This window comes from Natator depressus, chromosome 1 (genome assembly GCF_965152275.1).
Source record: "Natator depressus isolate rNatDep1 chromosome 1, rNatDep2.hap1, whole genome shotgun sequence".
NCBI classification, from domain to species: domain Eukaryota; kingdom Metazoa; phylum Chordata; order Testudines; family Cheloniidae; genus Natator; species Natator depressus.
Window position 1 is genome coordinate 117,261,629 of NC_134234.1, and position 22,717 is coordinate 117,284,345.

The 22,717-nt window shown below is 39.3% G+C and overlaps 1 protein-coding gene across 4 annotated transcripts in view; it reads left to right on the forward strand.

Annotated features, from left to right (window-relative positions):
* The window catches only part of AFF3 (ALF transcription elongation factor 3), a 466,113-nt gene that overhangs the window by 252,499 nt on the left and 190,897 nt on the right, over nt 1-22,717 (forward strand). For all 4 annotated transcript variants that reach the window (XM_074965024.1, XM_074965032.1, XM_074965041.1 and 1 more), the window contains exon 5: nt 21,310-21,396. In XM_074965024.1, the coding sequence (XP_074821125.1) occupies nt 21,310-21,396 (87 nt within the window). The remainder of the gene's footprint in view (nt 1-21,309; nt 21,397-22,717) is intronic.

A 22,717-nucleotide genomic window follows, 5' to 3' on the forward strand; every position in this document is an offset into this window, starting at 1 on the left:
TTTTAAACAAATAGATAATTCCATCCTCTTACTCATGAGGACCTCATACAGATATAGATTCCAATGGATCACAGGTTTTCTTTGTTTATTTTTACACACAATATTGAATGCTGTAAAAATGAAGGATTTTGTAATGGACTTTTTTTTAAAGGAACCTTAAATTCTGAAGAATGTCTATCCCAGTTTTAGTGACTGGAAATGAGCAGTCCATTCACAGTCAGAGCTTAAGGCCAAAAGGGACTAATAGATCACCCTACTCTGATCTCCTATACAGCATAGGCCAGATCATTTCACTCAGTTATCCCTGCATTGAGCCCAATAACGTGGGTTTGACTAAAGCATATCTTCCAGGATGACATCCAGTCTTGATTGGAAGACATCAAGAATGGAGAATCCACCACTTCCTTTAGTAGTTTGTTCCAATGGCTAATTACCCTCACTGTTAACAATGTCTGCCTTATTTTGAAACTGAATTTGTCTGGTTTAAACTTCCAGCCATTGGGTCTTGTTATGCCTTTCTGTGCTAGATTAAAGATGCCTTTAATACCTGGTATTTTCTCCTTGCGACGGTACTTATACACTGTAATAAAGTACCTCAAAATCTTCTTTTTGATATGTTAAACAGATTGGGCTTTTTAAGTGTCTCACTGTAAGGCATTTTCTCCAGCCCTTGAATCATTGTTATAGCTCTTCTTTGCACCCTGTCCAATATTTCATTATCCTTTTAAAAATATAGACACCAGAACTGGACTCAGGATTCTAGTATAAGTATCACCAATGCCATATACAGAGCTAAAATCACCTCCCTACTTCTGCTCAGTACATCTCGTTTATACATCTAAGGATTGCATTAGCCTTTTTTGTCACAGCATCACACTGGGAGCTCATGTTCAAGTAAGGTCTCATGGACAGAAACTGGAGGAATTTTTCTATGTATACAGTTAAGATCCAGAAATCTGCCACTTGATGCTGTACTAGGAACAAAGCACAGCAGGATTAAAATCTTGGCTTCACAGAGACAGAATAAAAAGTTGAGATAAATAATGTTAGCCTGCAGAGAAGACCTGTGGTCACAAAGTAAAAAAAAAAAAAAAAAATCTAAAAATGCAGCAGCTTAAAGATTTAGGCCCAGATTTTCAAAAATAAGTGCCTAAAATTTGGCACCAAAGCCCATATTTGGGCTCATAAATAAGTGGCCTAATTTGCAAAAGTGCTGAGCCCCCAGCAGTTCCCATGCTTACCACTTTTAAAAGTCACATGACTTATTTTAGGTACCTAAAGATGGATTTAGAAGCCGAACTTTAAGCATCTGTTTTTTAAATTCTTGGCCTTAGCCTTTTGAAAATTTACTAAATTCAACGTTCATTGGCTGACAATACATTATGGGTGAGATTCTTAAAAGCACCTAAATGGTGAATGGGACTTGTGCTACTAAATCACTTAGGTGCTTTTGAAAACCTCACTGCAGAGTCTTAAAAAGTGTTTCTACTCTTAAAAAGTCTTTACATAAAAAGGCACCTACTTTAGCATCAGATCTACCCCATGTTTCAGGATTACATCTCCTGGTTTTAGTGTCCATAAAAAGCTTTACTATGTATTACTTGTATTAATACTGCAGAGTCAATATAGCTAAGCAAGATAAGTCCTGGTCCTTCTTGTGCATCATATACAGAATTATTAATTACACCTATGCAAGACAATTGAATGTCATATGGTTATTCAGGTGTCACTAAGGAATTAATTTGGAGACAGTGGGATTCTCAGAGTATAATTTACAGCCTAATTCAGCATGCAGAAATTTTGTATACTAGTGAAGATACATGAGAAGGAAAGAACCCAGCCTGACATTCAGATCCAAGGTTTCGGTTCCCAGGATGGTATATTTTTCTTGTAAATTAAGCACATTTCATCTGAAGACACCGAGAGATAATAAACATGCAACCCCACAACGTTAGTTTTACAGAGCCACTTTTCAGAGCGTAACTGCATTTTCAGTTCTAATTCTGACCTTTTCCTTTCTGAGCTTTTCTGTCCCTTTGTTGCTTTTTTTCATGTTGGCCAAATTGGTCGAGAGGTTTATTGTAACAGTATGAGAGAGAAATTTTGTTTCTTTATATAATGTCCGGTAGCTGTCTAGTTATGTATCTTAGCAAGTGCTTGGACAAACCTTTATATACAAGCTGTAGCCAGTTCTAAAATAAAAGCTGAGATGCCTATTACATATGGCATAGATTTTGCTCAGCTCCTCCTCAGGTACACAAAACAAAGAGGATGCAATAAGTTTCCTGCCATCTTCTTTCCTAACTGCAGTGACATCCTTTCCAATAGCCTCTTGGTTCAAGTCACACCCCCTGAAGGAGTTACTGGAGGAATTCCTCCTGGAATTCTGTCTAGCTAGGATGGGCCAGCTAATTGTCACTCCCAGCATGTGCCAGCTCCTTTAAAACATAGTTGAGCCATATCTGAGTAAACAGAACTTTTTATAATATGTGTTTCAAAACATTTGTAGCAAATACAAAAGTTTGTTCTGTGTTTTGACTGCCAATATAAGGGAAGTTAAAAATACATCAAGAGTGTTTATCATCATCCATATTGGAAGAAACCAGCACAAACTGAGGGATCCCATTTTGAGAACATTAGCTAACTAGGGTCTGGGAGAAGAGTGACGAAATCTACCACTGCTATTACAGTTAATATACCAATCAGTCACTCTGGTGGACAATCAGTGGTTAAACAAGCCAGGTTAAAACAATCAATTGGTGCTCCACCAGTTTGATTTTTCTAGTGTAAATAAGGCCAGACCCCAGAAGTGAGAATGTGTAGTGTCCACAATGTTCCCTCTTCATGCTGGCCTGAGGTGTGAGAAAATGAAGTTAATTTGATCTTTTGTTTAGACTTTGAACTATGAGATGGATTGTGATCACTAATGCACCCATCAGAATACTTCCTTTGGATGCCAGCTTTCCATAACATTAATAATTTCTCCACAACAAGTTATGCTTTGATTCCATTATTACACCTAGCTGAATTACTCTGTCTAAAATAAGGAAACTTTTACATCAGAACATAAAATGTTTCTGTTGCAGATGACAACACGGATGTATAAAATGTTTCTGCATTGTAAATATTTATCCATGTACCTTATGCTAACCTGAAACTGATTTGGAACTTTGGGCAGTCTTTTACCACTCCTTTGTCCATATAAATCTGTCAATTCCAGGGAAACAGCCTAACCTATTTAGCTTGTTCTTTATTTTTTATCCCCTTTGTTTTCATTCCTAGACATTTGTCCAAGGTAATCCTGAGTCTACGATGCTGTTGCTTTGTTAACAAAGTGCAAAAATAGCACGTTTGTTCGGGTCTCTAAAAATGCCTACTATGTGCGCTTTTTTCATTATTATTTGAAATCATGCAGAGATCTGGACCTTGAACTATCCTAGATCTTTTCCCCCCTTACTTTTCCTCCTCCTGCTCTCAAGAGACTCGAGAGGCAGCCATTCATCTTCATTATCCACTTCTGCTAGCTTGCTGCCAACTGAGACCAGAAAACTAGCTGCATCAGTCTGGCATGGCAATTCAAGAATTAGAATCCATAGTCCTTGGGTGCAGGAGGTTAATGCACTAATAAAGTTTGTACCTTCATTAACCACATCATCGCAGCTTGCTTGGGCAAGGCCTGTTTTCAGACAATTGTCAAATCACATGGCCCACAGCATTCATTTGAGCACATAACTTCCTAAATAGATGCAGAGATTCAACATAGGGAATAAATAAGTGATTCTTTCCTCTTTTGATATGTGAAAAATATGCAAACTATTTTAGAGCAAGCTTCTAGACTCTGTTTGGTGGTTTAGCTTGACACAGCTTGGTTTTTATAATTGTCAGTTATAGGTTGGAAATCTTCGCTACTTAAATTATGATACCAGAGATCTTAGTACGGTATATATCCTTACTAGAATACTTGCAAACTTTAGCTCTTTTAAATCTTCCTGGCCTCAACTGGGTTTAAGAGCTCAGCTAGTTAAAAAAAACAGAAAACCCAAACCTACCTATCTTTGGGTTAAAAAAATATAATCATGAAAAAGCTTAAATGAATCAGTGTGATAAATTGTCATTGGACTGTTTTGTATGTATCAGGTTATATATTTTGAGGTATGGATTAAACATTATAGAATAGGTTATTTGTTGCACAGTTCCAGCAACACAGTGAAACCACATTCCAAATTGAAAGTTTACCTCACTGGCATTTGTGATTTGCCATAGAATGAGTTGATGCACAGATCATGTTACAAATGTTCATGATTTGGAATGGTTTCATTCTGTAGAACGGCACAGATACCAAACATCTGGAGATTTAATGCTGAAGGTAATTATGCTGCAGTCAGCAAAATCTGTGACCTTCCCTCCTTTCCAAGGGCTTAATCCCTCTCTGCTTTCATCTCTCTCTCTCTCTCTCTCTCTCTCTCTCTCTCTCTCTCTCTGTGAGACAGGGAAGGGGTTCGGGGGGAGGAGGGGGTGTAAATTGGTAATAAGTCCATTCAGGGCGGTTGAATTACAACAGTGTAAAAACGATTGTAAGTGCTATCAGAATCAGGGTCCAGGTCTCTGCCCTTCCTCTGCTCCGATCTACTTAAAAGTCATTGATATGCATACAGATATTTCAAGCATATCAGTAGATGGCACAGCACTGGAGTGTTACTAGATGGAATCAGTTCATAGTCAGAGATTTTTTGTTTGTTTGTTTGTTTTAAATGAAGAAAAAACAATCATTTAGCGGTGTCTATCTGTCTGTCTATTTATATCACTTCTCACAGTGCTCTTAGTTTTTGAGCCCTACTGGTATGATGAGTTGAAACTGTGAGGTGTAAAGGTGTTTTTCTGCCCTTTAGAAAATACACAGTGCAGATTACACAAACTAAAGGATAGTCAGGTGACTACAGATGATTAGGACAAACTCCTTTACATAGAAGGCAATTGGGCTGTGGAACAGACTACTAAAAAAAAGCCATGGAAGCTGACATATGGAACATATTCAGAGAGACGTGAGAACTTAGGACCAGATTCTGCCACCCTTACTCAGATGTGGTGGTACCTTACTCTGTGATAAATCCACTGTTTCAGTGGTACCAGTCATGGAGTAAGGTACCACTCAGCATGAGTTAGGGTGGCCATTAATGGGGAAAAAAGTGAGTGATGGATGAACCTCAGAAGGTGTGTTGGATTGACACTCAAAAGTTTGGATGCTCATCCAAATGGCTTCTTTGAGGATACTTCCTCATCCCTCTCAGTGACCCCTTAATAGCTCCCTGTCTCTCCCCTCCACCAGTAGGTGCGTGGAATAGAGTAGATGTAAAAGAGTTGGATTTTAGTAAAGCATCTGACACCGTGAAGCGTTAACTGAGAAATTAATTAAAATTTAACATAGATGAATTAAAAACTGGCTAAAAGATCATAAATGGCTGGTGATGATAAAGTTCAATACACCAGGTTGGTTGGTGGTGACTAGTAGAGTACCATTGGATTCAGTATTAGGACCTTATTTAACAGCTTTATTAAGTATCTGGGAGAGGGAGTAAACAACACACTAATGAAATTCACAGATGATACTAATCACAAAGAGATACAAGCAGCAGTTAAAACAGCAAAATACTACAAAGAGACCTATGGAGGTTAAAAATAGGGGCAGAAAATGATAAAAGGAGATTCATCTTGGAAAGATGCAAACTAACCTAGCTGTCGAAAAATAATCCAAAACACACATGTGCAAAGGGAGAGCGAAACCTGGGAAGCAGTAACCCTGTAAGGAATGATAATGGACAACAAATTAGACATCCGTCTGCAACATAATATGGTTGCAGAAGAAGGAATATGCTTTATAAGACCTTGCGTAAAACAGGCCTTCATGGGATTGATCCCGTAAGATACTAAGTGCCTTCCAAAGCCACTGACTTTAGTGTGAGTGGAGGGTGCCCAGCACCTTGCTTACTCTGGTGCTAGTGTTGCCAACCCTCCAGGATTGTCCTGGAGTCTCCAGGAATTAAAGATTAAGCTTTAATTAATTATTATGTCATGTGATGAAATCTCCAGGAATTCAGCCAACCAAAGTTGGAAACCCTATCGGGTGCACACAATTTAGTGCACGTGGTACCAAGTCCTATATAGCTATGATCCAACCACCCCCAGAATATTTCATTCAGTTTGGGGAACCACATTACCAAAAATATGACAAATCTGAGGGTGCTCAGAGAAAAGCAACAAAAAGTTATTGGGGAATTAGAGGAGGTGACAAGCAAGGAAGGAATAAAGTTTCTAGGTATGTACAGCTTGGCTAAGTGACAACTTCGGGGGGTGGGAACAAAACCATATGTAGATATTTGAAGGGTATAAAGATCAAGACATGGGTGGAATTGTTTAATGTAATACACTGGGGAAGTAACTGGGATTAATGGAATAAAATTAATACAAAGAAAATTTAGTCTGATTATCAGACCAAACATTCTGAGAGAGAAATGCTTTAGGCTTTGAAATATTTCCCCAGGAGAAATGGTGTCAGCCTAGTTACTTTGGATGTTTGAAACTAGCGTTAAAGTATTGAAAGCATAGTCAGCTCTTCAGCTGGTGTCAATCAGTGTAGCTCCACTGAAAGTAACAGATCTAGGCCATCTGACACCAGCTTAGAGTCTGGCCCCTTCTGTAGAGAACAGTTTTATAGTGACAAGGACATGGACTGGATCAGAGTTTCTCAAACTTTGATCTGTGAAGTACTTGCTAGTGATTCATGGAGAGCTTGCTGGTCACCTGATGATGGCTTCTCTACCCATTTCTAGCTGATAGATTGCATTAAAAAGTCAGCTCAAATGCATCAAATACCTCTCTAATGTTTCTCTATATAACAATTACTATAGTTTCCACAGGGAAGTTATGTGGTTGTGACTGGAAAGGGAAATGGTCAGTGCAATCATGTAATGGGGGCAAGGTGATCTGTGCTCTGGCCAGCATAGTTTCTGCAAAGGAAAATTATGTGCACTAATCTCTTAGAATTCTTTGAACATGTCATAAAATAGTGGATAAAGGAGAACTGGTTGACATAATTTAAATAGACTTTCCAAAGGTCCCACACAAGACACTGCTGAAGAAGTTAAGTAATTGAGGGGTGAGACAAAGTATTGTCATGAATCAAGAACAGGGTAAAAAGAAAAGGAGTACCTGTGGCACCTTAGAGACTAACCAATTTATTTGAGCATAAGCTTTCGTGGGTAAAAACCTCACTTCTTCAGATGCATGGAGTGAAAATTACAGATAACAGGCATAGATACACTGGCACATGAAGAGAAGGGAGTTGCCTTACAAGTAGAGAGCTAGTGAAGTGGGCTTTAGCCCACGAAAGCTCATGCTCAAATAAATCTGCTAGTCTCCAAGGTGCCACAAGTACTCCTGTTCTTTTAGTGGTAGTTAGTCTGGTGGTTAAGGAATGGAAGCAAGAATCAGACTATCTAAAGTCTGCCACTGAGTCCCTGTATGACTGTGGGCAAGTCTCTCAAATAAGTGGCGCCTCAGTTTCCCCATCACCAAAATGGTGGTTGACTAGAGCTGGATGGGAATTTTTTTTCCAGATTTCAATTTTTCCCCCTGTTCTGTATCATGATGAAAAAATAGAGGGGGAGAGCTCTCCCCAAAATAGCCAAAAGCCTGTTCATTAGGACACCCCCCTGGGATGTGGGAGTCCCTTCTCTGAATCAGGCAGACCAAGGACAGAAACCTGGGTTTCCCACATCCCGGGTGAGTAGCTGAACCACTAGGCTATTGCGGTACAGAGAACTCACCCTTTGTTTTTTGTTTCCTCCCTATCTTTCTCTTGTTTGGAGCAGAAATTATCCTATACCTGAGAATGCTTCCCAGTGAAAGTTTAATCAACACAGATACATTCCCTCAAACTGTCAATTTTCCAATTCCAGAATTCCAACCCCCAAAAAATGTTTCACTGATTAATTCCTGACCACCTCCAATAATGACACACACCCAGTTTTTTAAAGCATTATGCAATTTTTTTCACAGAAGTGCTATCTATGTGCCTTATATTATTACTGCAATCTCACTCACAGCACAGTTTGATAATAACAATAACCCGCTCCCAGGGGTGTATTAGAAGACTATTGGTACACGCCATGGTATGTTCTGGCGCACAAGTTCAAAAGTCCAGTGCTTTCAGGGGAAGTGTGCCCATAGCTTATTAATGAAAAGATTGGAGACTATTAGTGTGTGGGCTATTAGTTCATCTTAAAACAGCCAAAAACACAATAAACCAACAAAAATCAATTGTGTGACATTTTATGCATCATACCCTTCCACTATGAAAATGATAGATAAATTATTTTAAAAATAATACATTAATATCTTCTAGTTAATATGTTGAATGTATTTATTTTTCTCCCAAATAAAACTCGTTTTGGTTTTTTTGGTCCCCTCAGTCCATCTCCTGTACCCAGAAGCTTCATAGGCATTTTTGCAGCAGTTGCAGGCCCACCAGCTCACTTTATTTCATAAAATCTGTGGCTGACATTTCAGCCCCATTCCCCTAAATTTGGAATATTAAACAGCTCCCAATTTAGGCTCTGATCCAGCAAACAACCTTGAAACTTTTTTCAGAGTAACAGCCGTGTTAGTCTGTATTCGCAAAAAGAAAAGGAGTACTTGTGGCACCTTAGAGACTAACCAATTTATTTGAGCATAAGCTTTCGTGAGCTACAGCTCACTTCATCGGATGCATACTGTGGAAAGTGTAGAAGATCTTTTTATACACACAAAGCATGAAAAAATACCTCCCCCCACCCCACTGTCCTGCTGGTAATAGCTTATCTAAAGTGATCACTCTCCTTACAATTTGTATGATAATCAAGGTGGGCCATTTCCAGCACAAATCCCGGGTTTAACAAGAATGTCTGGGGGCGGTGTGTGTGTAGGAAAAAACAAGGGGAAATAGCTTACCTTGCATAATGACTTAGCCACTCCCAGTCTCTATTCAAGCCTAAGTTAATTGTATCCAATTTGCAAATGAATTCCAATTCAGCAGTCTCTCGCTGGAGTCTGGATTTGAAGTTTTTTTGTTGTAATATAGCAACTTTCATGTCTGTAATCGCGTGACCAGAGAGATTGAAGTGTTCTCCGACTGGTTTATGAATGTTATAATTCTTGACATCTGATTTGTGTCCATTTATTCTTTTACGTAGAGACTGTCCAGTTTGACCAATGTACATGGCAGAGGGGCATTGCTGGCACATGATGGCATATATCACATTGGTGGATGTGCAGGTGAACGAGCCTCTGATAGCGTGGCTGATGTTATTAGGCCCTATGATGGTATCCCCTGAATAGATATGTGGGCACAGCTGGCAACGGGCTTTGTTGCAAGGATAGGTTCCTGGGTTAGTGGTTCTGTTGTGTGGTATGTGGTTGCTGGTGAGTATTTGCTTCAGGTTAGGGGGCTGTCTGTAGGCAAGGACTGGCCTGTCTCCCAAGATTTGTGAGAGTGTTGGGTCATCCTTCAGGTTGTAGATCCTTAATAATGCGTTGGAGGGGTTTTAGTTGGGGGCTGAAGGTGACGGCTAGTGGCGTTCTGTTATTTTCTTTGTTAGGCCTGTCCTGTAGTAGGTGACTTCTGGGAACTCTTCTGGCTCTATCAATCTGTTTCTTCACTTCCGCAGGTGGGTATTGTAGTTGTAAGAATGCTTGATAGAGATCTTGTAGGTGTTTGTCTCTGTCTGAGGGGTTGGAGCAAATGCGGTTGTATCGCAGAGCTTGGCTGTAGACAATGGATCATGTAGTGTGGTCAGGGTGAAAGCTGGAGGCATGTAGGTAGGAAACTACAATCCATCGGTGATCTTCCTGATAACACCATACTGGCCACTATGGATGTAGAAGCCCTCTACACCAACATTCCACACAAAGATGGACTACAAGCCGTCAAGAACACTATCCCCGATAATGTCACGGCTAACCTGGTGGCTGAACTTTGTGACTTTGTCCTCACCCATAACTATTTTACATTTGGGGACAATGTATACCTTCAAATCAGCGGCACTGCTATGGGTACGCGCATGGCCCCACAGCATGCCAACATTTTTATGGTTGACTTAGAACAACGCATGATACAGAATAGGGGGAAAAATTGAAATCTGGAAAAAAAATTCCCATCCAGCTCTAGTCAACCACCATTTTGGTGATGGGGAAACTGAGGCGCCACTTATTTGAGAGACTTGCCCACAGTCATACAGGGACTCAGTGGCAGACTTTAGATATTCTGATTCTTGCTTCCATTCCTTAACCACCAGACTAACTACCACTAAAAGAACAGGAGTACTTGTGGCACCTTGGAGACTAGCAGATTTATTTGAGCATGAGCTTTCGTGGGCTAAAGCCCACTTCACTAGCTCTCTACTTGTAAGGCAACTCCCTTCTCTTCATGTGCCAGTGTATCTATGCCTGTTATCTGTAATTTTCACTCCATACATCTGAAGAAGTGAGGTTTTTACCCACGAAAGCTCATGCTCAAATAAATTGGTTAGTCTCTAAGGTGCCACAAGTCCTCCTTTTCTTTTTGCAAATACAGACTAGCACGGCTGTTACTCTAAGAACAGGGTAGGAGGCAAAGCAAAGAATAAGATTAAATTACCCATTTTCATAATGGAAAAGAAGTGCTAAAGGTCCTGTAGTAGATCCCATGTTATTTAACTAGGGCCCATGTTGTTTACTGATCTGGAAAGAGGACTTATGTGAGGAGATGGCAAAATTTGCAAAAATGACACAGTTATTTTGGCATCAGAGGATGAGACAGGACTGTGAAGAACTTCAGAGAGACCTGGATAAACTAGATGATAAATGCACATTTATCAAAATTTAAGCTATTCATAACATATTACAGGGTTCTAAATCAACTTCATCAACTCAAGAAAGGGACCAGGGCATCACTGTAGAGCACACAATAAATAATTCTGCTCAATGTGCAGCTGTGGTGTAAAAAGCAAACAAAATGTTAGATTGCACAAAGAATGGGATGGTGAATAATATAGAGTATTGTAATGCCTTTATATATATCAATTGTACGGGCTCATCAGAATATTGTGTACAGCACTGGTCACCACATCTGAAAAATTTGATGAATGATATAGAGACGGTAAATTGGGAACTTCTGTGCTCCCTGTTTCATAACACAAAAGCGAGGAGACATTCGATGAAATAAAAACCTGGGAAATTCAAAACCGATAAAAACTACTTTCGACATAACGTCATTTAAACTGCAGTGCTCATTGCCATTGGAAGTCAGTGAAGCCAAGACTTAACACAATTCAAAAAGATTGGACGTGCGTATTATAACAGCGATATCCAGAGCTGACATAATGAATGATAACAAATTTTGTGGAAGGGATATTAAACGTAATCTTTCAGGGCTTAAGCCAATCTCTAATGATTAGCTATTAGGATGAGACCTAATGTGGGGGGTAGATTACTCCATATTTGCCTACTGTAGGGTTCTTACACCTTCCTCTGAAGCAGCTGATGCTACTCACTGTTGGAAACTGGATAGGGAATGAGATGGATCTCAGTTGTGATCCAGTATGACAAGTCCTGTGTTTCATTTACTGTTGAAAATCTGAGAACTTCTAGACTTATCCTATAGGTCTCTTCCATCTCTAGTGTCTATGATTCTATGTTTCTTCTCATGACTCTTAATAGGCCTTGGCCTCCTCTCTTCTGTCCTTCATGAATTTCTCTTGATCTTTGATTATTCCCTGTCCCATGAATTTCCCTTTACCTTTTTTACGCCATTGGCATCAGGACCTTTTAACACATTCTCCCAACCTCTTCTTGAACTTTCAGTGAGAAGGTGGAGTTTGATAGGTAACCACTGGCCCAATGCTCATTTTTGACTATGGGAAAAAACGAATACAGAAGTAAACAGGAGAAGTTAAACCCAAGTCCAATGGAGACTTGAATTCACTGCTTTTTATTAAATTACAAGTTTCCTGAACATTTTCACCTAGATAAACATTACTGGTTTCAAATGCCATACAGAGAGATGGATAGCACTAAATAGACAGCATTGCCTTCAGTCTGGAACCATTACTATTATTTACCACTGCACAGTACTCTTCCTGAAAATTAATTACAAGTTAGGCTTAAAAGTCCAAAACGAACCACTGCATAACCAGTCATTAATCCAAAAAAATGTCTTCTTACTTAATTGGTGTTTCTGAAACTAATTTTACACTTAGGGTATACATTGTGGATTTTTCATCTGAATGTTTCTTCTTCAATCTGAATAAAAGCTGAGTTTGCATATTATGCAAGATTACCTGCTTCTGTCTGCAAAACTGAACATTTGCATTTAACTACTGAAATCTGATTCACATAGGTGGAAAGGAAAATAGTTATAATATAATACGTGTGTGTGTGTGCACGCAAAATAATACAGTGTGTCTCAGTCCATAAATATGTCAGTGTGCACCAGTGAATGAATTTGAGCCAATGTAAAATCAATGCATAATATTACAACACCCAGTATCACCTAAATGATCTGTCAGTGGCATATTCCCCACTAGGGGAGGAATTTTAACATTGTCACTAGGGCTGACGATTAATCGCAGTTAACTCATGCAATTAACTCAAAAAAATTAATCGCGATTAATTGCAGTTTTAATCGCACTGTTAAACAATAGAATACCAATTGAAATTTATTAAATAGTTTTGAATGTTTTTCTACATTTTCAAATATATTGATTTCAGTTGCAACACAGAATACAAAGTATACACTGCTCACTTTATATTATTTTATTACAAATATTTGCACTGTAAAAACGATAAAAGAAATAGTATTTTTCAGTTCACCTTATACAAGTACTGTAGTGCAATCTCTTTATTGTGAAAGTGTAACTTACAAATGTAGAATTATGTACCAAAAAAAACTGCCTTCAAAAATAAAACAATGTAGAACGTTAGAGCCTAAAAGTCCACTCAGTCCTACTTCTTGTTCAGCCAATCGCTCAGAGAAATGTTTTTGTTTACATTTATGGGAGATAATGCTGCCCCCATCTTATTTACAATGTCACCTGAAAGTGAGAATAGGCATTTGCATGGCACTTTTGTAGCTGGCATTGCAAGGTATTTACATGCCAGATATGCTAAATATTTGTTTGCCTCTTCATGCTTCGGCCACCGTTCCAGAGGACATGCTTCCATGCTGGTGATGCTCATTAAAAAAAATGCATTAATTAAATTTATGACTGAACTCCTTGGGGGGGAATTGTATATTTCCTGCTGTTTTACCCACATTCTGCCATATGTTTCATGTTATAGCAGTCTCAGATGATGACCCAGCATATGTTGTTCATTTTAAGAATACTTTCACTGCAGATTTGACAAAATGCAAAGAAGGTACCAATGTGAAACTTCTAAAGATAGCTACAGCACTCGAGCCAAGGTTTAAGAATCTGAAGTGCCTTCCAAAATATGAGGGACGAAGTGTGGAGCATGCTTTCAGAAGTCTTAAAAACACAACACTCTGATGCGGAAACTACAAAACCCAAACCACCAAAAAGGAAAATCAACCATCTGACTCAGATAATGAAAATAAACATGTGTCGGTCCCCACTGCTTTGGATTGTTATCGAGCAGAACCCACTATCAGCATGTCTTCTGGAATGGTGATTGAAGCATGAAGGGACATATGAATCTTTAGCATATCTGGCATGTAAATATCTTGTGACGCCGGCTATAATAGTGCCATATGAATGCCTGTTTTCACTTTCAGATGACATTATAAACAAGAAGTGGGCACCATTATCTCCTGCAAATGTAAACAAACTTGTTTGTCTGAGTGATTGGCTGTACAAGAAGTAGAACTGAGTGGACTTTCTAGGCACTAAAGTTTTACGTTTTTTTATTTGTGAATGCAGTTATTTTTTGTACATAATTCCACATTTGTAAGTGTAACCCTTCTGCCCATCAGAGTTGGCAGCAACAAGGGCCGGGTTCAATATCTAGGGGATCCATTCCAATAACACAATGCAAACCGGCTCGAGCCCCCACCCAGTGACCTGGGACAAATATATACCACCCCCGCTGGGCGCCTCCAAGAGGCAATACTTCCCCTCTCAGAAGCACATAGTCTGAGTGTAGCAAAAAGCCTTTTAATAACAGAGAGAAACAATGTGGCATTATGTTGGGCAAACACCACCAACAGGATTCATAACACAACCCATGAGCAAAAAAACCCACCCCAAGCAAATTGGGGCATGCCCTTTCTTTTTGGTTCTTGAGGCCAGCAACCCCAAATCGCCCAAAGTCCCAAAAGTCCAGTGACCCAAAAGTCTCTGTCCCTGGTCAGGGCAGCTCCAGAGTTTGAAAGTTTATCTGCAGAGCTTTACCTCCCAACCTGGGTGGAGATGGGGGGTGGGGGTGGAAGAGAGAGGTAAGGGGCACCTTACATGATCTGAAACTGACCGCCCCACAGCTCCATAGGCCTTCGCTCTGCTCCGCCAGCCACCCCACGAACTGCCTCGCTCCGCTCGGCTCCCCACAAGCAGCTCCCACCGTCCCACGAACTGCTCTACCAGCCTGTCCACAAGGCACTCCAGCCGTCCCGCAAACTGCTCCCCAATATATCTTCAGGCTCCCCCACTACTTAACACGATGCTCAGTAATTTCAGCTCGTAGTCAGTTCAGCTCTTTGTTGAATTCAGCTTGTAGTAGGGGAGCCTCAGTTCTGGTGCACCATTAGCCCAAAGTGAGCTCAGCAGCCTGTAACTAGACTCCTAATGGAATCAAAATTAGCTCTGATATTCCACAGTGGAGAGAGGAGGAAATGCAATTATCATGTAAGGCCCTCACCAAGGGGCCCATGCCACCAAGTATTAATACTTATCCCTAGCCTCTCTCAATTCACAGAGTTTTGGAACCCATGACCCTTGCCTAGCGAGTGCTACTTAGTTGATGGTGAGTCCCTCCATCATAACAAAAGGCCAAGTACAGTTCCAAGCACAGTTCCCATAATCAGGGTAATAACAATTTATTCTTCCTGCCCCAATAACAGAGACACTGGGGATCCCACAGCAGCCAAAGTGACCATTTGGGCAGCTATGGCCTCATTCTAGGTGGGGTGGGTGTGCCTATGCAAATGAGATTGGCCCCTGAAGTTCTTTTCCACAACTTGCCACACCTCACCGCCAGATGTCAGGGTGGAGCTCATCCTGACACTGCTTACATCAGTTCAACTTTCATGATAAAGAGATTGCACTACAATACTTGTATTAGGTGAATGGAAAAATACTATTTCTTTTGTTTTTTGCAGTGCAAATGTTTGTAATAAAAATAAATATAAAGTGAGCATTGTACACTTTGTATTCTGTGTTGTAATTGAAATAAAAATATTTGAAAATGTAGAAAACATCCAAAAATATTTAAATAAATGGTTTTTTATTATTGTTTAACTGTGCGATGAATCGCAAGAAATTTTTTTAATCATTTGACAGCCCTAATTGTCACCATTTCAAACAAATTGGACAGCTCAGAGGCTTTTTTTTTCAACAGTCCCATGATTTGAAGGGATTAATTTAATTCTAATTTAGAAATCAGAATTCAGCCTTTTGGACAGATTGTTTTTCAACTTCCAAGCCCCAAATGGTTTCTTGGTTTTGTGATTTCTTTTTGGTAATTATTTTTTTTCAAGACATAAATCATTAAAGTGATCTAATGTTGGGGGGGAAATCTTGCATTTCTTTCAGATTAGACCATTCTCTGGTAATCCAGTGCATTATGTACCTGAATAATTATTCAATATAAAATGTAAGAGTTACGGTGTTTTTTCTCTCTAATTTAGAAATCATATGAAATCTTAGAATGATAGAAATGTAGGGCAGAAGGAATCATGAGAGGTCCTCTAATCCAGCTTCCTGCACTGAGACAGGATCAAATATACCTAGACCATCACTGACAGGTGTTCGTTTTAACCTGTTCCTAAAAACCTTCAATGACAGATATTCTACAACCTTCCTTGGAAGCCTGTTCCAGTGATTAACTATTCTTCTACTGGAAAAAGAAAAGGAGTACTAGTGGCATCTTAGAGACCAATCAATTTATTTCAGCATAAGCTTTCGTGAGCTACAGCTCACTTCATCGGATGCATTCAGTGGAAAATACAGTGAGGAGATTTATATACACACAGAACATGAAAAAATGGGTGTTATCATACACACTGTAAGGAGAGTGATCACTTAAGATGAGCTATTACCAGCAGGAGAGTGGGGCGGGGGGGAGAAAACCTTTTGTAGTGATAATCAAGGTGGGCCATTTCTAGCAGTTAACAGGAACGTCTGAGGAACAGTGGGCGGTGACTAACACGGCTGCTACTCTGAAACCTCTAACTGGAAAGATTTTCCTAATATCTAACCTAAATCTACTGTTCTGTAGATCTGTACTTTCAGGCTTGCATATTATGTATATCTATACATTCAACCCCAAGCATTCAAAATCATGAGTAAAGTGTCCTCCCACTCCCCCAAAATAAGATTCGCCTTATAAACTTGAAATTTTTTTTAAATAAATGTTGGGTTCTTTTTATTTGCCTTCTGGTTTTTGAGCCTTTGGGGGTTCATGTTTTCAGGGCTAGAAACTTTCATTTTTCTTTTTAAAGGAAAGTGATATTCTCACATATTAACTTTACTACAGGAGCTGTTTTATCAAATACACCAAATATCATGAGACTTGTCCCAGACTGCTGACAGATCTGGCAATTTTCTGCAATCTCTTCAAGAGATCATACCGTATTAAGTTGGTGTCACCGTGGGCCAAGGATTGAATGTAATCCTATGAGGGAGGGTAACCACAGCCCCTCCAGGAATTAAGAGTGGGGGCTGGAGGCAGGCAAATTCAGGTTGAGTATACTTCCAGAGCGGTACCAGCACCTGGGGAGGCTCTCATATATTAGTTCAGACTCGATTCTCCAGAGAGCAACGGACAAAGAAAGAACTTTTGGATAAATAGCCTGAATTTAAACTGAATTAGGGCCTTCTTTCTGCTCCAGCAAATGGAAGGGACCTTCTCTCTTAGGGGTGCCCCAAAGGTTGGAAGGACTTTGGCCTTCTGAGGCCCCATAACACTGATGGGTGATCTCTGGTAACTTTACTAACATACATGTAGGTTCTTCTGTTCCTTTAATATGTTTTTTTCTATTGTGCTTTCACCTTAAGAATAAATGTGCTTGCTTAGAAACAGTTGTGTGGTAACTTAACTATGGGCAATTACACTGTTTATAGCCTCTGAGGAGAAAGCGAAGGAGGCCTGCTCAGGCAGTCTGACTTGCTGAGAAACTGACAGTATAGGTAGGGAGCTGTGCAGTCTGGAAAAACCCTGATTAGGAGGGAGAGAGACACACATCTTCACCCAAGAGAGGTGACAGCTGAGGAGCTGGGAGTCTAGAGTGGATGCCTTGTGGACCCCAAGGACTGGGACATACAGGTGCAGTGGCCATAAACTGTGACAAAATTCACAAGAGTTTATTTTCTATATTTATTTGACATTGACCGTGCAACATTTGAAATGTTGTAGTACACCTAAATATTTATTCCTGTTTTCAAGATTTATTGCTTGGTGTTCTCCAACAGTATTAAGGAGACTGTGCATATTGCATAAAGTTTTGGTTCTACAAAATTTCCTTTAGCCATTTCTGAGCCATCAGCTTTCAAAATGTGTTACTACTTCGTGGCATAGTGCTTATAATACAGAGGATTGATTTTTCATAACAGTTTTGTACTTATATTTTATTAATTCTTTTTAATTTCCCATAATTTGACATTCAAATTTAGACAAAAAATATATCATGTAATCCCAATTTAAAATATCAGTTCAGTAACGGCAAATTTGGAGGCATATGATAAAGATGAGTACCCCAGTAAACATCAGTGCTCCTATGAAGTCTGTATGTCACAATGGGTTACATCAAATTAAAATTATACAGCAAAGCACAAAGTGAGTAGTAGAGAAATTAGTAGAAAAAGACCATTTAAACCATTTTTTTGTCTAAATGTGGATGAGAAATAATCCTGGAAAAAAATATGAAAGATTTTAACATGTCAGAAAAGGTCATCCTCACTTTTAATCAGCACTCTTATGCTTTCTATGGATAGAGGTTTCATTGCCAGATCTAGGAAGGCAAGGTGGGAGGACAAAGATATCTTGCTGTAACAGATTGGTTTCTGTACACCGAATAGCAGACTTCTTAGAAAATGTTTCTGTCAAGGTGAGACTGAGAATTCAGCAATTATATAACCCAGGGGACCTGGCTCTTAGACAAACGGAAATCTTAAGGGCGGAGAAGCATATCTCTAGAAATGTCGTATATTTAGGGTAAAGTTACCAGCAATGCTTCCTATCTGCATGCCGGTTCCACAATTACAAGAGCTGAAGTAAAACATTCCTCCCTTAAACAAATAAGGCGCCATAGTTAGATTCTGGCTATATTTTTGAGCTGTCTCCCTCTGAACAGATAAACCCATGGTTTCTTTGGGGTCTGAACTTCATCCACTGGAGGAAACACACATATCTTTCATTCATAAATGAAAATGGGTGTGGTATGCAAAAACCCCCAACTTTTAAAATGTAAGTAATTTAATTATGAGATGCAACAGCATGAGATAGTGGTCCCAACAGGGCATAGCCTGGGAAAATTTTTAGTGTTTAGGTCACACAGCCATAGGGCTAGAGAACATACTACAAATCTCCATTCTGTAAATATATAATCATAATAAACCATTACTGTAAGAATTTTTTTTTCAAAATGTAATTAATTGATGTTTTGAAAATTATTCTCTGTATCAGGCACTCATAGCAATAAGAAATAGTTCTTCTGTATAACAAACTATAGAGTAATTGGTTGTCTGTGTTTAAAGGATTTACTGTATAATAAAAATTACTATGTACTGCTGTTGGTGGCACTTATCTGATAAGAGAGTCATAAGATGATCAATCTGCCCGAAAGAACTGAAAAGCAAAGCAATTTTGATAGTGAAACTTCAAACCAGATGATGCTCTGATTAGAGGCACCACAGAGTGTACACAGGTATAATAAATCATTTAAGATTTTTAGCTTCAAATAACACAAAAGAATGCAGTTTTTTATTAGAAAATAAACTGTTTATCAAGAACATTTTGAAGGTGACATTTATAACTCATAAACCATCTTGGAATGGTTAGTCAAATAGATTACTTCATTGGCAGAACACTCAGAGACTTTGTTCTGAGAAAGAATTATTAAGGCAGGCCATGAAATGCCCAATGCTCTATTCCATTGTTGTTGAACAAGAATGCACAAGTTGTTCACACTTCCTTTTTCAAATGAAAATATTATTTTTTGCCAAAAAGAGCAGCCTTGAACCACCCTTTGAAGGCTAAGTTGCTCAGGCTTAGACTATGAAGGAATTGCTTACCTTGAAGTTGCTCTTAAAATATTGTATGCAGCCAGGAGAAGGTAAACATATCTCCTTGCTAAAACCAAATAACTAATTCAGTAAATGCAGGGAGAGGACAAAAAGCTGAGCGGAGAACTCCTTGTTTAAGGGACTGATAGGGCACTGAACAGCAGGAGACTGTGAGCATATTCAATTCCCACTGAAGTAAAATGGTAATTGCAGGTACAGCAGAATCTCAGAGTTACAAACACCAGAGTTACGAACTGACTGGTCAACCACGCACCTCATTTTGAATTGGAAGTATGCATTCAGGCAGTAGTAGAGACCCCCCGTCCCCCAAAAAACAAAAAAACAAATACAGTACAGTACTGTGTTAACTGTAAACTACTAAAAACAAAATAAAGGCAAAGCAGCATATTTCTTCTGCATAGTAAAGTTTCAAAGTTGTATTAAGTCAATGTTCAGTTGTAAACTTTTGAAAGAACAACCATAACGTTTTGTTCAGAGTTACAAACATTTCAGAGTTACTGATACAGAGTGATCTAGATCACCTGGTAAGTGAGGTGCAAGCAGATATAATGTGTTTTAATAGAGCTCTATGTAAATGTGTACATCTAAGAACAAAGAATGTAGGCTGCACTGACAGGATGGGGGACTCTTCATGGAAAGCAATGACTCTGAAAGACACTTTCAGGGCAGTGGTAGATCATCTGCTAAACATGGGCTCCCAGTGCGACGTCGTGGCCAAAAGGACCAATGCTAAACAGAGGAATCTCAAGTAGGAGTAGAGAGGTTATTTTACCTCTGTATTTGGCACTTCTATGACCACTGCTGGAATACAGTGCCCAGTTCTGGTGCAACAATTCAAGAAAGACATTGATACACAGGAGAGGGTTCAGAGAAGATCCATGAGAATGATTAAAGGATTAGAAAATATGCCTTATAGTGTTAGATTGAGCTTCTTGAGTCTAGCTTAACAAAGAGAAAGTAAAGGCATGACTTCAATACAGTCAACAAGTGCCTACAAGGGAAACAAATATTATATATTCAGTCTAGCGCAAAAAGGTATAATATGATCCAATGGCTGGAAGTTGAAGCTAGACAAATTCAGACTAGAAATAAGACATAAAATTTTTAACAGTGAGGGTAGCTAACCATTGGAACAATTTACGAAGGGTCATGGTGGATTCTCCATCACTGGCAATTTTTAAATCAAAATTGAATATTATTTCTAAAAGATATACTGTAGGAATTATTTTGGGGAAGTTCTATGGCCTGTGTTATGCAGGAGGTCAGACTAGATGATCACAATGGTCTCTTCTGGCCTTGGAATCTATTAATCTATTACCAAGTTCAGCTTCCAGCCTTTATTATCCAAACCCTGATAGTTGGATCCATGTTATGATTAGTCCATATTCCATACTTAATTACTTGGTCATGAACTGAAATTTCTGTTCCTTTTATTACATGTAAGGAAATAATCCATTTTGTGTTTCTCTTATTCTCACCAACTTGTATGTGTTCTCGGCCATTCACATAATACATTGCATGACTGAAGCTTGGGGTGCAGTTAATCAGAAAATCAAACTTCTTGCACTCAAAAAACATTAACCATTAAAAAAAAATCATTCATTTTAAAAAATGCTCCCAACAATCTGTGATAAATAATGTAACTCGTTTATTGACTAGATTATATATAAACTAAATGTATCCTAGAAATTATGAAAATATATCTGCAGAAAGTTCCATATATATGCCACTATCCAGAAATCTACTACTAGTATGTCATCATCGTTGCCTCATATTATATTGTCTTTTTAAATATAGTTTATTGTACAATATTATTTTCCAGGAGATGACCCATTCCTGGCCTCCACCACTCTCAGCTATTCACACACCTGGAAAAGTGGAACAGAGCAAGTTTCCATTTCCAAACAAGGTAAGAAACTCTGTATAGTCTAGAAACTCATCTCCCACAGCCTCCACCCTGATCCCCAAATAACTTTGTGCTGCCATTAACTAGACTGCTAGGTGCATGTGCGGAAGATAGAGAGAATACATGGGTGAGTGTTACAAAGGTTTTTGATGTGTGTCTGGGAGAGCCACGTTACTCACAAGTGGTGAAGTCACTAGTGATTTATGTAAGTTATCCCAGACCAATAAAACTTTTAGATCACACCATTCTGTACTGTTTAAATGCCACAAGTATATGCCAGAACTATTTTAGTTCTGAGTTAAAGCTTTTAAAGGTTTATTGGTGCTAAGTATTGTTTGTAACATTCTGCTGGTGAAACCAATTGTGACAGATATGGCAGTTTCCTGCAATATCTTTGAAATCCTATTGAATTAAATTTAAGTATCTTTGGGGTTCTTTGTACTTAATGCAAAGTGTATGGGTTATTGTGGGCCAGGATTGTGTGTAACTTCTGTAGGAGGGAAATGTGATGGAAGGCCTGGGTGATCAAATGATTATGTTGAACAATGTGCCAGACAAGAATGGACTTTTGGGACAATACATGTGAAGTGGATTTCCTGTGAAATATTCAAGAAAATCACCTTTTCAAGCTAAGCCCTGAGGAGTGGACCTTTTTCTGCTTGTCACCTATTACATGAAGCCAAGATCACAGGCCCAAGCTGTAGAAAGTAAAGACTGCATTATTCATGTTGGTTCTGGTTCTGAATCTGAGATAGTTATGAACTCATAACCACAGGAAAAGCCCAGCTGTGGGTTTTGGAGGACATAAAACCACCAGAGACCAAGGTTGGAATTGGGATGACCTCTGGTAAGCTTTTTAGCATGTGTGTAGGTTCTTCTATTGTTTTAATGTTTTCTCTCTGATGCTTTCACTTTAAGAATAAATACATGTAGTAACTTGTGACTGCTGGCAATTACAGCTGTTCAGAGCCTTCAGAGGGAAAGCAAACCACAGACACCAGCCTATTTACACACTCTGGCTTGCTGGAGATATCATAGTGTAGGCAGGGAACTGAGCAGACTCAAAAAATCCCAATCAGGGGATGTGGGTCTCTGCCCAGGAGAGGTTATACCTGAGGAGCCGGGAGCCTAAAAAGGGTGTGTGACGGGGTTTGACTCACAACACTAGCACCTCCTGCTGGCTGTCCTAGGGATTAGCTGTTAGCCAGGGTGCCTTCTTCTGGTGATGTCTTGCTGCCGTCACTTCTGCTCCAGGACCCACATCACTCTAAGGACCGCAGCATTCTCTTCAGGACACACCCCTCCGGTCGTGCCACACTCTGTG